General features: G+C 37.0%; 1 protein-coding gene and 1 long non-coding RNA gene across 2 annotated transcripts; one reads left to right on the top strand and one right to left on the bottom strand.

Moving 5' to 3' along the window:
• Window positions 1-1,100: 1,100 nt before the first annotated feature.
• Window positions 1,101-5,417, bottom strand: LOC141524976 (uncharacterized). Its single transcript, XR_012478774.1, has 5 exons — window positions 5,321-5,417; window positions 3,971-4,433; window positions 3,849-3,909; window positions 2,521-2,624; window positions 1,101-1,618 (listed from the first exon to the last, which is right to left on the bottom strand). It is a non-coding gene; the product is annotated as an uncharacterized LOC141524976 (long non-coding RNA).
• On the top strand, window positions 5,371-22,131 carry Sdb (SAXO downstream of blistered). The gene is made up of 6 exons (XM_074239187.1): window positions 5,371-9,861; window positions 11,966-12,225; window positions 12,334-12,798; window positions 13,631-13,977; window positions 14,232-14,434; window positions 14,551-22,131. The coding sequence occupies exons 1-6, from the start codon at window positions 5,656-5,658 to the stop codon at window positions 22,084-22,086; spliced, it is 13,017 nt and encodes a 4,338-aa protein (XP_074095288.1). The 5' UTR covers window positions 5,371-5,655; the 3' UTR covers window positions 22,087-22,131.
• The last annotated feature ends 43 nt before the right edge of the window (window positions 22,132-22,174 follow it).

A 22,174-nucleotide genomic window follows, 5' to 3' on the forward strand; every position in this document is an offset into this window, starting at 1 on the left:
TGATCAGACTAAAGACTTTAAAGTTTGTATTTTTTTTTTATGTTAAATTCTGCAAATAAAAAATTAAGTCATCAATTTTAAGCTAATAGTTTATTTTTCAATTTATATCCTTGACCTAAAGTCCAATTTTAGAATAAATATACGATCCAGGTGCTAATAGCTCTAATCTGTCACATCTTCGCATAAAAAAGTGTGTCGCCGATTGCCGGGAACTACGAGTACTCTATTTCTCGTAATACATTCAACTAAAAGGCTCTTTCTTCAAAAACGATAATCAATACTGTAAATAATCGAGCCTCTTTGTTGCAAAGGAGTTGAATAAAAAATATGTGTATATATTTAAATGTAAAACAAACAATAGTACCAATATTGAATATTTATAAATATTTCTTAAAATATATTACGTAAAATAAATACGGAATAACTGCTAAAATGTTTAATTTTCAGTATACTGTCATACTTTTCTCTGAGAATAATTTAATTTTCATAAACCAGCTATTTATTTCCAATTGTACACAAAACCAAATCTGTTATAATGTTTATAAAGAAAAAAACGTTTACAAATAAATTTATTTTCTCAGTTTTTTAATGTATGGTTTTTTATTTATGAAAAATATAAGAAAGAATAATATAATTACGAAATATTTATATTTTTACTACAAAAGTAAGAATCAAAACATTGATAAAAAATTAATTTTAATCCAGGAAAAAAATTTTTGAACAATTAATTTTAATTCATGTCAATTCTACTTGATTTAAAAAATTTTCTCTTGAATCAAATTATTTTTTTTTAGTGTAGTAATTATCGTCATGATAAATTATTGCTTCAAATTTAATTGTTTTAAATTATTTACAAATTTTAAACTTAAGAATATTTAATTTTTAGTATTATAATTAAAATAAATTCAAAATTTATGACAATAAAAATTTTATTTATTTATTTATTTATTTATTTATTGATCTAATATACATCAATGGAAATTATTTAAAATTAAATAACATTAATTTTAAAAAATTAATTAAAATTTAATTAATGAAAAAACGAGATTTTATACTCGAAATATTTAAAAAAAATTTCTAACATTATGTCATTTTAAAATATTAACAATTTATTTATGTAATAGATTGAACGATGATGTTCATTGAAAATATTTAACTAATGACCAATAATTAGATTATTAGAAGTACTAATTAAAATTCATTGAATTAATCAACATCAGACTTACATTTACAGATTAAAAAATTACGAGGTCAGTTTACTGATGAAATTGCCAATTGTAAATAATTCGCTTTCATTTTTCTCATTAAATAAAACGAGAATCAAGTTAACTTGATTTGGAAAAAGCGAAAAAAAGAAAGATGATAATGTGAGTGGTGCAAGATTGATGATTTTACGTATTTCGTCGCACGTACTCGCGCTCAATTCCCATAAAACGACAATGTTACTCTATCATCGATTCCAGGACTTATATTACGTCGATAAATCCCTTTTCGGCGACTCGGATCTACATCAAGGCAAACCAATAACTCTCGATCACTCCTTATTGCATTCATCTCCTCTTGCAATACTTGTATCGAGTGCTGAAACTCAAGCACTATTTTAATTCACGACCACTCCCTGAAAGTAAAATAACAATAAAATTACAATAATTTATTAATTAAATAAATAACTTATTAAATTAAAACTTTGCAATAGATTAAAATTATTAACTATTAAATGTTAAAAATAATTTTAAAAGGCATTGAAAATTGAAATAAATTTCAGAAATTGTTAGCCTTTATATTATTTGCGTGGGTTTGGCCCTTTAAAATGTCCGCCTACTTACTTTAATGACTTCCTGTAGTATTAAAGTCATCAGTTAAAAAATTTCAATAATAAATAATAAATTTAAATGTTATTTATTAATAGTTAAAATAATAATAAAAAATTAATTGAATTGCCTAAAGTGCTTAGAATTAAAATTTTTTTATGGCAATATATATTAATAATACTAAAAAGTATTATTTGTAATGTGTGAATGCATTGTCAATGTTTTCCTGGTACTGTAAATACAAAATACGAATGACTGGATCGACTACTTCAGGTTTGTCGCCCACGAGCCTCGGAGCATTCACCAAATAAGGCGGATCTAAGTGTAGGTTCTCCACCTACGCAGATAACTGAAACGATGACGCTTTCTTTTGACCGCGGAGTCTGAGATTCGATCGAGAATAAACCAGAAAAAAATTCTACAACTCTCATAAAAACCAAACTATTTAATTTTTTACTTCTTGGTATAATTATTTAATTGTATACCTCACTTTAGTAATTACTCATTTGACAAGTAATTACATATGTAAATTATTTTTTTTCTATAATTGTAATTTCACGCGGAAATGTCAATGTTATTGCCTAATTAGACTAATTATCCATTAAATTGATAGATGCAGGGAATAAATTAGAGTATTTTTAAGTATCACGCGTGAGTGAGAGTCTCTAGTCTTATATTGCTGGTTGCATAACGTCAACAAGACACGTACTACTTGTTTATACTGTCCATCTAGTCGTGTACACTTTAACGAGTACAGAGCCTCAGCATTTAGTCTTCTTGTCACGATATTGTGTATAAATATATGCTTCATAGCTGTAAAAAAAACGATGATTAGATTAGCGTGTCATGATCGATAATGTTTGATGTACTTTTTACAAAAAATAACTGTACTTTCATGCGAATTAAATTGTTGGAATGCACATGAAAAAAAATTTATTTGAATCAAGTAAATAATTTTGAAAAATTTAATTTTCTTGATTTGAGTAGAAAAATTCTTAAACTAAGAAATTTTTATTGGTTTAAATAAATTTTACTTGATTCAAGAATTTTTTGTCTTGATTCAAGACAATGAAACTCTTCAAAATTATTTTCTTGGTTTAAGAATTTTTCTTTTGACTCAAATTAATTTTTTTTTGTGCACTGATAAAAAAATTAACTTGACTCAAGTGTCAAAATTTTGAACCAATAATACCATTTAAAAAAAAATGATTTTCTTGCGTCAAAAGAGTAAATTTTTGAGTTAAATAATTATTCTTGATCTAAAAAAAATTTTTTTTGCTCCAAAAATTTATTCTCTTGGCTCAAAGAAAATTATTTTCTTCAAAATAGTATTCTTGGTTCAAAATTTTAGCTCTTGAGTCTAAAAGTTAATTATTTTTATCAATGTAAGTTACAGAAAATAAAATAATTACAATTTTTTAATTGATCACAAATTAAGAAGAAATAATTAATACATTTTTACAGTAACAAATTAATATGCGATTTGTATCAAGACGTACAGAGTAAATAAATTAAATTACAGCTTGTTAAGTTAGGAATTTGTAAAAGTTTCGTAATTGATTGTAAATCATTAAAAAAAAAAAAATAATTACTTTGTTTTTATTAAAACAGTTGGTCTTCAAGCGTTCAAACATCTAAAGAATGGTTGAAAAAATTTTTTAAAAACATTTATAAAAGTTCAACGAGTTTAAATATGTGTTGACTTGTATATTTATGTGTTGTGAATATATGTAAGCATGTGAGTTGGCAAATAGCCCGAGGACACAGATAATACCGCAACGTTTACGGTATTTTCGCATGTCAAATGTCTCTAGTTAATGTTCCAATTAGATTTCTAATGACCAAAGAACATTTGAATTATTAAACACTTATTAAGATGTTAATATCTATTGTGCGATGATTAATACTATTCTCTATAACATTTGTAGTACAATGTTAAGCTTTATCATTATCCGTCAAACATTATCTACACGACATTAAAATTATTGACTGACTTATCTTTATAGTCTGTTACAAATACCTAAATAATTCACTTACTCGCACCGTTCGTGTTTCTCACTTTTTATCAATAGTTAATGTTTATATTTTTTTAATAATTCTGCAACAAAAGTTTTTAATTTTTAAAAGTTGTAAAATAATACCAGCAACCAGCGACTCACCCTGTATGTCCACTTTTCCGTGACCCACTTAAAATCTTTTTCTTCTTACTCGTATACCGCGAAGCTGCTCCGAAATAGGAATGAACGGGACGAGAATGAAAGGAGTTCAAGTAAAAAAAAAAAAAAAAAAAAAAAAAAAAAAAAGAAACCAAAAAAAAAATATAAAATAAATTAATAATGAATAAAAATAGTTTGTTAAATGAAAATAAATATAAAATACCGTGTTAGGTACGTTTCTTTACTTGTATTTGAAGTTAATTACGTCATCGCTCATTTTATTACTCCGTTTGAGTCTCATTGAACCGTATACCCCCTCTTCCTTTTAATTATATTTACTGTTGTCATTTCATAATTACAATTACTTTATATTTATTTGTTTGTAGGCTTAATTTGTTTGTCATGAAGTTATTTAAATTTTTCCTCAAGGCTATAAACTAATTACTTAGTCATTTAAGAAAATTAACTGAAAAAAATATGTTTATATTAAATCTGTAAGCTGAGCAAGTTATTTTAGTTTGTTATTTCCATTGACATATAAATCTTATCACGTATAATGAGACTTTAAATTAAAAAAATTTTATCAGTCTCAATTAAAAATATTTTTATTATCAATAAATAATTTTTTTTTTTTTTTTTTTTTTACCACTTGAATTTAAGAAGCCAAGTATTTATTTGATACAAAAAAAAAAAAATAATACTTTTTTTCTACTTGCAGTAAAGAATTTTTCACTTACAATCAAATGTCTGTTTCTACTTATTTTTATCTATACACATATATTTCCAAATGCCAGTTATTTAAAATTTTTCATCCATGAACTAGAAAAAAAATTATTTATTATAAATATATTTTGTGTGTGATATAAATAATGATGAATCATTGAAAGTTTGTCAGACATAAACTCCAAAAAAGTAATAAATAAACCACGGCTAACTTGTGGATTCCAATACCAATACGTATGTCATCAATGCATGAGTTTTAATTCCCACCTTTTATAATCACTCGTCCCAAGAATACAATACAGCTATAATATAAGTACAAATACAAACACATATACAGAAAACGAGTAACAATACAAGTAAAATAACCCACGCGGATTCTCGAATAAGTAGATAGCATATGTGTAAGAGAGGAAATGATATGATCGTGGTCACGTTGATATAGGTATTTGTAAATGTACTTGTTTTAGTTGAACTTATATATATATATATATCAGTCTGTATTAGTACCTCAGCTCAGAAAGCTTACACATCTACATCTTACACTTTTAAAGTTGTGTTGTTATGTGTACCGCGGTATAGGCGTTAACTTAACATAAAGAGAGGGGAATTAAGAAGAGAGAAAAGACTCACGCGTTCCGCCGGTTCCAGTCAGTAGTTGCCGATCCAAATGGTGAGGCGAATCACCGACAATTTTATACGACAATCGAGTTTATTAATTTTTCAAAACCACTGTGATTCAAATTTTCTGTAAAGAAAAATAAAAATACATTATTATTGTAATTAAAATTTAAATTATTTTATTAAAAAATTTAAAACGCAAAATAATTTTTATATTGTATTAAATTATTTAAAAAGCAACAGGTGACATGTTAATGAGACAATAAATTATTATAAATTAATATTCAATAGGATAGATAACAAGTGAACTTTTTTCCAAGTGAATAAGTTGAATTTTGATAAGCGCGATGGTTTTGAGTAAAAAAAACAGTGCAGGTGCGGTTAAGAAGAAGAAGAACAGTGGGAATGGAGTAATATCTTCGTCATCGACGTCAACAATGGACGTCGGTACTACTGAAGAAATCACATCATCGTCATCTACAGTGGTGACATCATCCCGAGTAGTAGAGGAGGCCAGATCCAGTGTAGAAACTAAAAGTCGGAGCAATGTGGTTGAGACAATTAGTGGGAGCCGAGAAGTTATTATGGATTCCAAGGGCAACATCATCAAGGTCATTGAAAGTCCACCCAGGACGAGCAGACAAATGATAACAAAAGATGGAAAAGCTTCGGATGACTTTATACGGGGCGAACAGACGCAGATCCTTCAGGAAGCTAAATTTCTTGATGATAAAAAAAATATTTCACAATCCGATAATTTGGAGCACTCCGATAGCCGTGCAGTGTCTTCTAGTTCGTACAGCACATCTTCTCATGTTGAAGAAGCCTCCAGTCAATTTCACGAGACCACGGCTCAGGGTGTAACTAACAGCCGGTCCTCAGAAAGCCAGCAATCGTGTAAACTTGTCTCAGAAGCTCGCGAAGTTGACGGAAAAATTTATACCGACACTAACAAAGTTCAAGAGTCATTTCAGAGTAAAAATGTTGATGGAAATGTCGTGGCAAGTCGTGAGAAAAATGTCTTGAGTGAGAGTATGGTAGAACCCTCGGGAAAATCTCAACATACATTTATTGAAAACAGCAGCAATAGTAATAGCAAGTCTTCTAAATGCGTGCCTTCCTTGAGACCCGGAGAGTCATCTTGGGACGGTAAATTTGTGTATGAAAAACCAGAAAAATCAGGAACTAATTATCAAACAAAATTATCAACGCCGGTTCCCAGTTCCCGCTCTGAAAAGGTAACAAAATTTATTTCTGGTGATGTAACATCTAGCTCAGAAATTCGAGAATCTCAAGTACACGAAAGTACTTCCAGCAGCCATGTTTCTGAAGTAATAACTTCCTACAGTAGTTCAGACGTTAGAAAAAGCATCGAGACAGACTCTTTTGACAGTAATTATCACACCAGAAATTCACGACCTGGCGACTCCTCGTGGGATGGAAGTTTTGTTATTGACAGTAGTAAAACGACTGAGCCTTCGGTCGTGAGAATATCTGATAAGGTCAGAGACACGGTTGAAGTAAGAGATGTTTCCGATAGTGCAGTCGAGTCCTCCGTGACCTCGTCCTCCTACATAGTAGAGTACAAGGACGCGAGCGATGGGAAACGTATTGAAAAAGTAACCTCCGTGTCCACAGCTATTCCAGAAGAAGAACCCCCCATTCCAAGAGGCTCCAGTACTCCGAGGCGCTCAGAAACCCCAGATAAGTCGCAGACTTACAAGGCAGGCCAATCTGCTTGGGATGGTAAATTTATATACGAAAAGCCGCCGATTAAAACGACTCGCACTGACGCGGGAAGACCGACAAATCGTGGACAGAGAACAGACGTTGAAATACGAGACGTTACTGACGATTACACTATCAATGAAGCTGATATATCGACATCTTCGTACGTGGTCGAGACTTCGTCGAGCCAAACTAGTTTCTCGGACGTTCGCGAGTCCAGTTTAACTTCTGTCACTCGAGACTCTGGAGTCTGGGACCAGAAAGATGTCACGAGAGATAAGCGACTCTCGTCGCCAGAAGGAACAGACAGGGCTGCCTTAAAGCCTGGTTCGTCGACGTGGGACGGAATTTTTAAGCGTCCGGACCCGGTTCCTGTTACCAGGAAGCCCAGAGTCAGCGACACTACGCTGGACCTCCGGGAGCATGACTCCAATTTGTCAGAAGTTAGTTCTTCAGAGAGGTTTATTTTTGAACAATCCCGTGTCCATGAAAGCTACTCGGATTCCTCGAATATTGATCTAGCTTCCACGGCGGTTGAGACGATAATTATTGTTGACGGTAAGCCAACGCGTTCTACCAAATACAGCGTTGAGTCTACCGGAGAGACTACGGAATCACTACAGGGTAGAAAGTCTCCATACCCTGAAGATCATGCAACCAGACCGGCGAAACCTGGAGCCTCAACGTGGGACGGCTCTTTTACTTATGAACAACCTGTTGACACAAAAAAGCCGGGTGATAGGAAAGTTAACAGCAAAATTCTGGTTGATAAGACAAGAGATACATCTGAAGATCGCTATGTATCTAATGTTAACGTTGATATGACGGATGACATTAAAAGTACTACGAAGTACATTACTGTGACGTCTACCTCTGGTACGGCTGATTCGAGGACAGCTGACTCGAAAAATATTCACAGCAATAGACCCCAGAGTCCTGAAAAACCAGGAAGTACGGCAGATCGCTCAGTTCGTCCATCAAAGCCTGGATCTTCCACGTGGGACGGACATTTTACTTATGAAAAGCCGCAGGAATCCAAGAAACCGATTGATAAGAAAACAAGCGATGCTAAATTTCCGGTAGATAAGGAATCCAAGGACAGTTTACGTACTGATAAGCGATTTGTAACTAACGTCGAGGTATCTGAAGATATTAAAAACGTTACTGAGTTCATTAACATCGAAAAATCCAGTACTGATTCAAAGACTTACGACTCTTCTAATTTTTCCAATACAATTACTCATGAGATTTTTGATTCGCGAAAGCCTGCGGGTCAAATTAGAAGACCAGAGAGTCCTGAGCCCAAGTCGATGAGCCCAACAGATCGGGGAGCTCGTCCATCAAAACCGGGATCTTCAACTTGGGATGGATCGTTTACGTATGAAAAAACTCCGGAACCCAAAAAACAAATTGATAAAAAAATAAGTAATACCAAAATTACTGTTGATAAAAAACCCAAGGATATTTCCCATACTGATTATGTATCCACTGAATTTAAAAGTGATCTCGATGTTTCTCAAGATATTAAAAGCACAACTCAGTTTATTAATATTGAAAAGTCTAGCACTGTCGACTCCAAGACGTTTGATTTTTCTAATTATTCAAACACAGTCACACATGATGTAATAGATGTACGAAAGCCTTTGGGTCCTGGTAAAAAACCAGAGAGTCTTAAAAATAGACCAGAGAGTCCTGAAAAATCAGTGACCCCTACAGATCGCTCAGCACGTCCGAAACTCGGGTCTTCGACTTGGGATGGATCTTTCACCTACGAAAAGCCTCAAGAATCTAAGAAGCCAGTCGATAAAAGTCCAACTGATTCACGAGTTCCAGTGGATAAGAAACCAAAAACTACTTCGAAGGATGATTACGTATCAATCACTAATTTGAGCAGCAATATTGACGTTTCTCATGACATCAAAAACACAACTCAGTTTATCAACATTGAAAAATCTACTTCCATAGATTCAGTGACCCACGACGCTACAGATTTTTCTACTATAATTACCCACGAGGTTTCTGATTCACGAAAGCCTTTGGGTCCTGGCAAAAAACCGGAGAGTTTTAAAAACAGACCAGAAAGTCCTGAAAGACCGGGAAGTCCTGCAGATCGCTCAGCTCGTCCGAAACTCGGATCTTCGACTTGGGATGGATCTTTCATTTATGAAAAGCCGCAGGAACCCAAGAAACCAATTGACAAAAAACCAACTGACTCTCAGCTTCCAGAAGACAGAAAACCCAAGGATGTTTCACATACAGATGATTACGTGTCTATCACTGATTTAAAAAGCAGCGTCGTTGACGTTTCACAAGACATCAAAAGCACAACTCAATACATAAACGTAGAAAAATCCAGCTCCGTTAATTCAGTCTCACGTGACTCTACAGATTTTTCTACTACAATTACCCACGAGGTTTCTGATTCACGAAAGCCTTTGGGTCCTGGTAAAAAACCAGAGAGCCTCAAAAACAGACCAGAGAGTCCTGAAAAGCCGGGAAGTCCTACAGATCGCTCGGCACGTCCGAGTAAGCCCGGATCATCGACTTGGGATGGATCTTTCACTTATGAAAAGCCGCAGGAACCCAAAAAGCCGATTGATAAAACTGAAAAAAAATCGACTCTCGGGATTGATTCTCGGGACAAACCACGAAAGCCGGCAGATAGAGAAGACAGAATCCAGCCCATTCCGTCCGACTCTACTATGCGAAATATTAGAGACAATTTGACGGATACAACTATTCTCAATGAGACGTTTATTATTGAAAAATCTTCCAGCTTCACTGATGTAGTCCAGGAAAATTACATCAGCGAGTTTAAGGACGTGGTAAGTGGAATAAATTTTAGTTTGATTTATGATTGATGTGGCTTTAAGCCAGCGGTTAGTTAAATAAACAAATTTAAATTCGCTTTTGAGTACTTAAGACTTTCTTGCTAATGTCAGAGAAATGGGTATTTAAGAAGATAGCAGTATAAAATAAAATAACTAAAAACTTTCACTCTTTCATGCTTTCAAGGATTCGCCGTAAGTCTCATACGCATAAATTTATTTTTATGAGTATATGTTTATGTGTGGAAGTAAAGTAAGTTTCATGAGTTAAAAATAAATCTGAGCTAACGCATTTTGCCTTCACGAGGTGTGTAGTTGTATAAATAAAAAATAAAAAGAATAAATAAAGAATAAAAGAGAATAGTATAATCTCGCGGAAGTTGTAGATTTCAATTGCGTAATGCCTATTATTCTGACGTTATACTGCGTTACATAATGTTTTGATCAATGATCTGACACCCAGCTGAATTTTAAATTCTTATCTGCCGTATTCAAGTACAAATAAGATTACTTATTTAAAAAAAATATATCTGACATAAATTATCCATTAGTTTAATCTTTAGTAATTAATAAATTAAGTATAAAATAAAACGTTTAAATTTTTATTTATTAAAGAAATAAAAATAGTAATGACAATGGTTTTTATCGACTTTCTGAGTCATTATTACATACGCTCTTTACACGAATTAAAGAACATACATCACAGTTTAAAAATAAATTTTTAATATTTAGTTAAAGCAATAATTGGTAATTTCAAAAATTTTTTCGTGTGAGTAATATAAATTTTTTTTTTAAACCTTATAAAAAACTATCAATTTAGCTTTCGTGATATACCACATTTAATAGCATGATATCATCGCGTGCTACTATTTTATTGATTGTGAGACAAATTGATTTCGTTGACGGTTTATATGAATACAGACAAATAAAGATAGAGATATGTTTTAGTTCTAAAGATTCTGAGCTTTTTTATGTAACTCAAATAAATATTTTTAATGCTCATATTTAAAACGAATTTATGATGAATGCTAATAAAATTTTTTATTTAAATTAATTCTGCGACTAGTCACTAATGTCAAGTTCAATTATTACAGAGTCTCTTATCATTATTATTGCCATTTAAAAATAAATTTGTCTTTATATATTGTTTTAATAATAAAAACAAAGTTTTTAAAGTAATAATTGAGAATTTTTTTAAAAAGACGTTGAATAATTTAGTAAATAATTATCTAAAAGCAATTCTTATCTATGACACGTAAATTTAATCGTTAGATTACAGCACAGAGATTATAAATTTTTTTTTTTTTTTTATTACAAAAGTAATTATCTATGCTGTATAAAAAAAAGTAGTATGAAAGTGAAGCAAAGGCTTCAATGTTAGTGTAATAAAATGAGGAATGTTATAATATTTGTCAATGTCAATTTCATTGGCATTGTTATAAGTTCTATTGTTATTTTTAAAAATCCATAATCAAGACTATAGATTGTAAACTTGTCATGGACACCTGTCGTATGTGTTGTGGCTTGTGAGCAGGTCAGGTGTAACGTGTTAACACAGAATAGAGTGTAATTGATGGTCGATGTTGATGAGACTGAGTAATACAGAAGTGATGCGGTTTATGATAACGATTTTCAAACGGATAGTCAGGTTTAATTAAACCCAGATGAATGGATTAGCTTAACTTATTAACTTCAACCAATGAAGAAGTAATCAATGCTTAATCGATTGCATTAGAAATCTGATCCGAAATATAACGCGTTAATTTTAGTGGGCAAGGTAACATATGAGCGTAATTATTGTTTAGCGCTACTGTAAATAAATATATTTATTTTTTTTTGTAGCAAGTGAGCACGCTATACTGCCTTGTCCCAGTCTGAGTAACTTCTTTAGCAACTAAGAGCATCGAACTCTTTTATATAGATTATAATTAGATTGGCACGTTAAATTAATGTGGCGCCTGTTGGCACTTGACGTCTGCTTTGTAAATTAATTCATTGAATAAAATGACAATTGTAGTTTACTACTTGCGCTTTTAAGCTTAATTATGCGAGGGTTTGAGATAATTTTTGTTTATTTGTCTTGTCTGGTTATTCATTTTAGAGAGATGTCTCCGAGACGTCAACGAAGGAATTTATCATCGAGAACCAGATGACTAGTATGGTATCGCAAGATGTCGATAACACTCAGTATGAGAGAACTGAAATTACGAAAAGACCTGGCAATTCACCGACGAGCAAAACGGCGCCGGAAAAACCAGGATATCCACGAGGAATACCCGGGCTTAGGGAAGACGATAAACCCAAATCAATTCCTGCTGCGGGCAAACCGAGCCGGCCTCGTCAACCTGAAGAAACTCGACGGTAAGAGTTATTTTTTTTTTAATTAAAAATTCCAAGTTAATATTAGTTAAAAAAATTAGTAAAATATCTACTTGTAAATAATTTGAATAATTTTTATTTATCGGACAGCTCGCCGGAAGCAAGACCACGGTCACCAGAAAAACCGCGAGATAACGTGACACCTGGAAAACCAACACCAGCAGCTGGTAAGCCTAGTCGTAAGCCCGAAGACAAACCAACAACTGAAAAGGCAACTCCAACAGCGGGAAAACCCAGCCGAAAGCCTGAAGAAAAGCCAATTGTCGAAAAATCTCGACCAGCTGCCGGGAAACCAAGTCGGTCTGATTCTCCAGAAAAGCAAAAGAGCCCAGAAAAAAGACCTCAACGCAGAGATCAATCTCCTGACTCTCCTGTAGAAAAATCTCGACCAGCTGCCGGGAAACCAAGTCGGTCTGATTCTCCAGAAAAAAGACCTCAACGCAGAGATCAATCTCCTGATTCTCTTGACGGTGACAAACCTCAGAAAGGTTCTATTAATGTACTCAAAGAAATTCCTCTGAAAGAGCAGTGTATCTGCGAATTATGTACCTGTGGGTTAGTATTATACCGCTTTATTTACTCACATTTTTTTAGCTCGATGACTAATGGTATGTGGGCCACTGATGCCTTCACCGATGATTTATAGAATTTAATCATTCTAGCTGCCTCCTCTGTTTATTCCTAATTAGAATCATCAGCTACCTACGCGTTTCAAGCGTTGATATTTAATTTTTCATGGCAATCTTATGTTGTCAGTATTTTTTTTGCTCTGAAGTAAATACAGAATAAATACATTTACTAATTTTGTTCGAATATCTTTAGCCTTCTGTGTTAATCTCTTCATCAGTTATTTATGTTTTTAGATTTAATAAGGTCGTTTTTTTTTTTTTTTTTTTTTTTTTTTTTTTTTTTTTTACACACGGAGCATTTGCTTACCTTATTAGTATTTATTCCATCGAATATATCGATTTAATATGTATCACGTAGAACAAATTTTCCCAATGTCTAAAGTTTCATTGCAAAAATGGAAAAGAAAATGTTTTTTTTTTTTTTTTTTTTTTTCCTTCACGACAGCTTTCATAAATAGACTGACAAATTCTTGATGCATGATGAATTCCCATAAGCTGTCGATACATTGATGTGTCCTACTATTTAATTTAATGTGCCGCGAGCAACATTGGTTGCTAATACCATAAATGGTAATGGCTCTCATCAACTCTCAATGGAAAGTCATGTCGATTTAAAATCTTATCTCGTGTTATGACGAAAAACCTGTTTATTCTTACTTTTATTTTCTCCATCTAAAAAATATTTACCTTCAATTAAATAAAAATAATTTATCATTTATTCATTTGAAAAATAAATAAAGTATTACTTTTTATTTCAGCCGACATCGCTGCCCACACAATCTGCCAGAAGACCATTTAGATATTTCTAATGAGCCAATACAGTCAGTGTCATTGTACAGGCAGGAATTTGACGAGAAACATGTTGACCGTCAGGTAACATATCATCACGAAGATCACCTTCATGTTGAGGGCGAATTTACCGGTGAACGTCGAACGGATTATGTTGCAACTCGAGGTGAAAGGGCACCAGTTAAAAAGCCACAGGATAATCTCAAGCCCGAGGGCGAATTTTTCGGAAAACCCAAAGAAGAAGCGCCCACACATGGAGAAAGGGCACCTGTACGACGACCTCAGGATAATTTGAGACCTGGAGGAGATTTCGAAAGTAATTAATTATATTCATTTAATATATTAGGATTTAAGTTTAAGATTAATTATACTAACACTGAAAAAAAAAAAAAAAAAAAAAAAAAAAAAAAAAAACTCTTGACTGGAGTGTAAATTTTTTTGGCTTAAAAAAATTTTAAGGAAGATTGAAAATTTTTTGAAAAAAATTTCTTCTTGCTTCAAAATAAATTTTTTTTTTCTGTGAAATAATCAATAGAATGTATTTTAATTAAAAATAAATCATTTAACTAGGTGTCACGACAACGGACTTAGTTTTCACTGGAAAACCTGGCGAGCGTCCAACTCCAGTTCGTCGTAATACTTTCACTAAAATTGAGGGTGATTTTACTGATGAAACAACTTCAAGATCAGAGTACATTGATCATCGTAGTGTTGAGCGAACTGAAATATTTAGACGAATGGATAATCTCACCGTCGGAGAGGGAGAATTCACGGTAATTTATTTTAACAAAATAATTTTATACTGTCGAATATTTTTTTCTGAATATAATAGTAAAGATAATTTAAAAATAACACACTTAATAATTCTGGGTGTTTTATAATTTAACAGGGAACCTCTCACACAAAGGATGACTTCCATACACATGACATTCGTGAGATAGATCGTCCGACGTACCGTCGTCCTTCGGTAGATCAAACAGATCGCTTCTACAGTCATACTGACGTAGAAAACGTGACAACAACACACGAAGAGTATCGCAACTTTGATAAGACCGACTACAGAAGTACAGTTGTCGTGAGGAGAGAGGACAATTTACGGCCTGAAGGTCCTTTCGAAGGGCGTCCAAAGGATGATTACTCACCGAAAAGAATAGAACGTCCTGACGCAATACGTCCTCACGACAATTTGAAACCCGAAGGACCCTTCGAAGGGCGACCCAAGGATGACTACAAGCCGACAAGAGGCGAAAGAGCTAATGTCAAAAAGCCAAAAGATAATTTAAAGCCCGAAGGACCATTTGAAGGAAAGCCTAAAGACAAATACACGCCTGGAGAACGTCGCCAACTGATAAAGCATCCGGATAATTTGCATCCTGAAGGAGACTTTGAGAGACCGGATCAAACTCCGTATGCCCCTGGTACTCGCGCTCCTATTGTCAGACATCCAGACAATTTATTCCCCGAAGGAGAGTTCCCAGATCGCGAAAGACAACCGTACAAGCCCGGTGAAAGAAGAACTCCGATAAAGCATGATGATAATTTGAAACCTGAAGGAGAATTCACTGACAGACCCAAAGATAAATATTCACCGGGAGAAAGACGCAAGCCTATTAAGCACAAGGATAATTTAAAACCAGAAGGCGATGTTGAGTATCCGGAGCAAGAGCTTTATGGACCTGGTGAAAGAGCGCCTATTGTCAGACATCCAGACAATTTATTCCCCGAGGGAGACTTTCCGGATCGAGAACGTCAGCCTTTCCGTCCTGCCGAGAGAAGAACGCCAATTAAGCATGAGGATAATTTAAAACCTGAAGGTGACTTTGAAAGGCCGGAACATGAACAATTTAGACCTGCAGAAAGGCCGATTGTTATAAGACCTCAGGACAATTTGATGCCCGAAGGCGATATTCAGATTTACAGATCTCAAGATGATTATGTAGACTTTGTTCATCGTGAGCGTGTTGAGATTACTAAATATGAAGATAATCTGCGGATGGAAGGAAAGTTTACTGACACGAGAACTCGGGATGACTTTAAAGTCGTCTGTGGTGAACGTGCTGATATTGTAAGACATGAGGACAATTTGCGACCCGAGGGACCATTCGAAGGGCGTCCCAAAGATGACTACACTCCAAAAAGAGCTGAAAGACCGGAAATTAAGCGACCAGAAGATAATCTTAAGCCTGAAGGAGAATTTGAACGGCCAGAACAGAAACCGGTGGGTCCTAGTGAAAGAAGAACTCCTATCAAGCATGCTGATAATTTAAAACCGGAGGGAGATTTTGTCAGAAGACCCAAGGAAGAAGCTCCCAAAAAAGGTGAGCGAGCAGATATTAAAAGACCTAAAGATAATCTTAAACCAGAAGGTGACTTTGAACGTCCTGATAAGAAACCTATTGGTCCTGGAGAACGACGTTCTCCTATAAAACATGCTGATAATTTAAAGCCTGAAGGTGAATTTGAAAGACCAGAACATGAACAGTTTAGACCAGCTGAGAGACCGGTTGTCAAGAAACCTCAGGATAACTTGAAGCCAGAAGGGGACTTTGAAAGACCTGAGAAGAAACCTGTTGGTCCAGGTGAACGTAGATCGCCAATTAAGCATGCTGATAATCTCAGACCGGAGGGAGAGTTTGAAAGACCAGAGCATGAACAGTTTAGACCAGCTGAGAGACCGGTTGTCAAGAAACCTCAGGATAACTTGAAGCCAGAAGGGGACTTTGAGAGACCTGAGAAGAAACCTGTAGGTCCGGGTGAACGTCGATCACCGATTAAGCATGCTGACAATTTGAAACCAGAGGGTGAATTTGAACGACCAGAACATGAACAGTTCAGACCTGCTGAAAGACCAATTGTTATAAGACCTCAAGATAATTTAGCACCAGAGGGTCATATTGAAACATACAGGTCGAGAGATGATTATGTTGATTTCGTGCATCGAGAACGTGTTGAGATTACCAAGTATCAAGACAATTTACGAATGGAAGGTAAGTTCACTGATACGCGAACTCGCGATGACTTCAAAGTAGTGCGTGGAGAACGTGCTGATGTTATAAGGCACGAAGATAATCTGAGGCCTGAGGGCGCATTTGAGGGTCGTCCAAAAGATGATTACACTCCAAAACGGGCTGAGAGGCCAGAGATCAAGCGTCCAGAGGATAATCTCAGACCTGAAGGTGAGTTTGAGCGCCCAGAACACAAACCAGTTGGTCCTGCTGAAAGGAGAACGCCAATAAAGCACGAGGACAATCTTAAGCCTGAAGGTGACTTTGCTAAACGACCTAAGGAAGAAGCTCCTAAAAAGGGTGATCGGGCCGATATCAAGAGGCCTAAAGATAATCTCAAGCCTGAAGGAGACTTTGAACGTCCTCAAAAGAAACATGTAGGTCCTGGAGAACGACGATCGCCTATAAAACATGCTGATAATTTGAAACCCGAAGGTGAATTTGAGAGGCCGGAGCATGAAGAATTCAGACCTGCTGAAAGACCTGTTGTCAAGAAGCCTCAAGATAATTTACGACCAGAAGGTGATTTTGAGAGACCAACTAAGAAACCGGTGGGTCCAGGTGAACGTAGATCGCCAATTAAGCATGCTGATAATCTCAGACCGGAGGGAGAGTTTGAAAGACCAGAGCATGAAGAATTTAAACCAGCTGAAAGACCAATTGTTAAAAAGCCGCAAGATAACTTGAAGCCAGAAGGTGATTTTGAAAGACCTGAGAAGAGACCTGTTGGTCCAGGAGAACGTAGACCGCCAATTAAGCATGCTGACAATTTGAAACCAGAGGGTGAATTTGAACGTCCAGAGCATGAACAGTTTAGACCGGCTGAAAGGCCAGTTGTTAAGAAACCGCAAGATAATTTAAAACCAGAAGGTGATTTTGAAAGACCAGTTTGCAAGCCTGTTGGTCCTGGAGAAAGACGTTCTCCGATAAAACACGCTGACAATTTGAAACCTGAGGGCGAGTTCGAACGCCCAGAGCATGAACAGTTCAGACCGGCTGAGCGACCAGTTGTTGTGAAACCTCAAGATAATCTGGCACCAGAGGGCGATTTCCAAATATACAGATCTCGAGACGACTATGTCGATTACGTACATCGTGAACGTGTAGAGATTACTAAATACGAAGATAATCTGCGAATGGAAGGAGAGTTTACTGACACTAGAACTCGAGATGATTTTAAAGTCGTCCGTGGTGAACGTGCCGATATTATAAGACATGAAGACAATTTACGACCCGAGGGACCATTCGAAGGGCGTCCAAAGGATGATTACACTCCAAAAAGAGCTGAAAGACCGGAAATTAAGCGTCCAGAAGATAATCTTAAGCCTGAAGGAGAATTTGAACGGCCAGAACATAAGCCGGTAGGTCCTGGTGAAAGAAGAAGTCCTATCAAGCATGCTGATAATTTAAAACCGGAAGGAGACTTTATCAGAAGGCCTAAGGAAGAAGCGCCTAAGAAAGGAGATCGGGCGGATATTAAGAAGCCTAAAGATAATCTCAAGCCTGAGGGAGAATTTGATCGTCCTCAAAAGACACCTGTAGGTCCTGGAGAAAGACGTTCACCTATAAAACATGCTGACAACTTGAAACCTGAAGGTGAATTTGAGAGACCGGAGCATGAAGAATTCAGACCAGCTGAGAGACCAGTTGTTAAAAAGCCCCAGGATAATTTGAAACCTGAAGGAGACTTCGAGCGACCTGAAAAGAAACCTGTTGGACCTGGTGAGCGTCGGTCACCGATCAAGCATACTGATAATTTGAAACCTGAAGGAGATTTTGCTAAAAGACCCAAGGAAGAAGCACCCAGGAAAGGAGATCGTGCCGAAGTTAAGAAGCCGAAAGATAATCTCAGGCCAGAGGGTGACTTTGAGCGTCATGAAAAGAAACCCGTGGGTCCTGGAGAACGTAGAACACCTATTAAGCATGCTGATAATCTGAAACCTGAAGGTGACTTTGAGAGGCCAAAACATGAAGAATTCAGACCTGCTGAAAGACCTGTTATTAAAAAGCCTCAAGATAACTTGAAGCCAGAAGGTGAATTTGAGAGACCTACTCAGAAACCCATAGGTCCTGGTGAACGTAGGAAGCCTATAAGACATTTGGATAATCTGAAGCCTGAAGGTGAATTTGAACGACCGGAGCATGAAGAATTCAGACCAGCTGAACGCCCAATTGCGAAGAAACCACAGGACAATTTACGGCCGGAAGGAGAATTCGATAGACCCGTTAAGTCACCAGTAGGTCCTGGCGAAAGACGCAAACCAATTCGCCATGAAGACAATTTGCATCCTGAAGGCGATTTTGAAGGGCGTCCGAAAGATGACTTTACTCGAAAACGCGCCGAACGACCGGTCCAGAAGAAACCAAAAGATAACCTCAAACCAGAAGGCACTTTCGATGCTTCACCTAAGGATGACTACAAGCCAACTCGTGGAGAACGTTCTGAAATAGTCGTTCACCAGGACAACCTGAAGATGGAAGGTGAGATAGATATTTACAGATCACGCGACGATTACATGAAAACAACAAGAATGGAACGCGTGGATGTCGTGCGCAGAGAAGATAATCTTAAAATTGAGGGTGAGTTCATCGATATTCGTCGTCGTGACGATTACAACGTCACTCGGGGCGAACGCACAGACATTATAAGACATGAAGACAACCTCCACCTGGAGGGTGAGTTCGAGCGACCAGTTTGCAAGCCTGTTGGTCCTGCCGAGCGTCGTAGTCTTATCAAGCACCCAGATAATCTCAGACCAGAGGGTGAATTTGAGCGCCCTGAGCATGAAGGTTATCGTCCAGCCGAGAGGCCAGTTGTCAAAAAACCTAAAGACAATTTGAAGCCTGAAGGTAACTTTGAAAGACCTGAAAAACGTCCTGTGGGTCCTGGGGAACGTCGTTCGCCCATCAAACATTCGGATAATCTTAAACCTGAGGGAGAATTCGAGCGTCCGGAGCATGAAGACTTCAAGCCTGCTGAACGACCAGTTGTTAAGAAGCCTAAAGACAATCTTAAGCCAGAAGGAGATTTTGAGAGACCCGAGAAAAAGCCTGTTAGTCTAGGAGAGCGGCGTTCACTTATTAAGCATCCGGACAATTTGAAACCTGAGGGCGATTTTATTCGCCGTCCAAAGTCGGAAGCTCCCAAACGTGGGGAACGCGCTGATGTAAAGAAGCCCAAGGATAATCTCAAGCCTGAAGGTGACTTCCAGCGACCGAGTCCTGAGCGAGTGGGACCTGGAGAACGTCGTACGCCCATCAGACATCCCGATAATCTCAAGCCTGAGGGCGAATTTGAGAAACGTACTCCAACAAAAGTTCGACCTGCTGAACGTAGAACTCCAATACGACATGAAGACAACCTCCATCCTGAAGGGGACCACCACTTTAGCCCACGTGATGACTTTACGCCCAAGCGAGGTGAGCGTGCACTCGTTAAGAAACCCCAGGATAACTTACGTCCTGAAGGTGACATGGAAATCACTCAGAGAACTCGCGACGACTACACCAAAGTTACCAATGGACACCGTGTAGAAATTAAACGTCACGAAGACAATCTGAGGATGGAGGGTGAAATCGACGTTCATCGATCCCGCGATGACTTCAAGCAAGTTACCAGGATCGAGCGTGCAGACATCAGAAAGCGCGAGGACAACCTCAAGATTGAGGGTGAGTTCGTAGATATTAAAAGACGGGACGATTACAGCCATACCGTAGCTGAGCGTGCCCAAGTTAAGAAACATCCTGACAATTTGAGACCTGAAGGAGATTTCGAGAGGCCCGAAAGACGACCAGTTGGGCCCGGAGAACGCAGGTCCCCTATTAAGCACCTGGACAATCTCAAGCCCGAGGGTGACTTCGAGGGCCGCCCTAAGGATGATTACATGCCCAGACGTGTTGATAGAACTGAGGTGATTAGACGTGAAGATAATTTGAAGATGACCGGCGAATTTCATGGAACAAGTTCACAGAAGTCTAATTACACAGTCGTCAGGGGCGAGCGTGCTGACATTAAAAGACACGAGGATAATCTCAGAGTCAGCAGCGGTACAATGGAGACTCGTACGACCAGCAATGATTCTTACTCGCCTACTAAGAAAGATGTCGTCCCAGCCGGTCAACCCATCAACAAACGCAGGCACATGGAGTCTAATATTTCTCTCGGCGATGATGCTTCAACAATGACAACTACCAATCAGAGAAACTACAATACCTACACGAAGAAGACAAACAGAGAAGCTATTAGGGTTGACAAACTAGTGGAGGTTGACAATAAAAAAGTTATTTCCGATACAAAGCGTCAGCACGAGGAACATCACTACAAAACTCACAATGAGCATCATCAATATTCATCAAATACTTCCAATATTCGTCGCGTGTCTGAAGAAAGGTCTGTTGATCACTCTCACACGACAGCGAGACATTCTGATGAGTATCGCCAACATTCGTCTGTTTCTAATGCTTCAAACAGCCGCCGTGTCTCTGACGACAGATCCATCACCGAGCACTCTCGTAATTCCCACAATCAGATAACTCGCGATGACTCAACGCCTCCAAGACACTCTGACGCTCAGAGATATTCGCCTGACACCCAGAGATACTCATCGGATGTGTCGAGGCAGCAGAGAATGGAGAGAAATCAGCATCAAACTTCCAGCTCTCGGCGCGACTACGTCAACCAGCACGTCGTCAGCGAAAGCCGCCAGAAAGAGTCGTCTTCTTCTCAGCGAAGAATTGTCTCCAGCAACGGACAGACCAGCTCAGAGTTCAGGCAAGCCATCAACGGCGCTAACCACCAATCTTCAGATCATCAAACGCATTTACACGCCGCCGGTATGAAATCTTCCCACCACAGGAAAAACGTCATCAGCTCATCGTCGACTGACGTTAATAATTCAGTGTTACATCGCCGCGGTGTTGTTACATCGACTGAAGCGCTCCATGTGAGCTCTTCCACTGCTGCTGACCAGAAGAAAAGCATTTCAAATCTCGCTGAGAGCGGACAGTACATCAGCAACTCTTCCCAGAGCTCTGACCGACGTAGTCTCACTTCCTTGCACAGAAACGCTAAAGACGGCAGCAATCCTTACGCCTCTTCGACCTATGAAAGATCACAACAATTAGCCAGGAAGGACAATTTGACCGTCGGCGGCAAATTTTACTCTCACAGCGAAGCTAAAAGCTATGGAAACTTCAAGCAAAGCGGCCAGAGGGTTGAACGTGTTCACAGGCAGTCCAATGAATCTCACATCAGCCTAGGTGATGGCAGCACTACTACTTCTAGCATGTACAAGAAGGAGTTCATTCCCAGGGTTCGTGGGCCTTGTCCTGCTTCTCTTCTTGAAGCTAAACAGGCTCCGTTTAAGCACACCAGAGACACTCCTAAACATAAATTTTACATGCCACTTGTATCCAATTAATTGAAAATTATTTTTGTCTCAATTAATATCAATTAATTATTATTATTATTATTATTATTATTATTATTATTATTATTATTATTATTAT

Source organism: Cotesia typhae, unplaced genomic scaffold, assembly GCF_013202065.1.
Source record: "Cotesia typhae breed Kobodo isofemale line unplaced genomic scaffold, CoteBio_Ctyphae contig_23, whole genome shotgun sequence".
Classification (NCBI taxonomy): domain Eukaryota; kingdom Metazoa; phylum Arthropoda; class Insecta; order Hymenoptera; family Braconidae; genus Cotesia; species Cotesia typhae.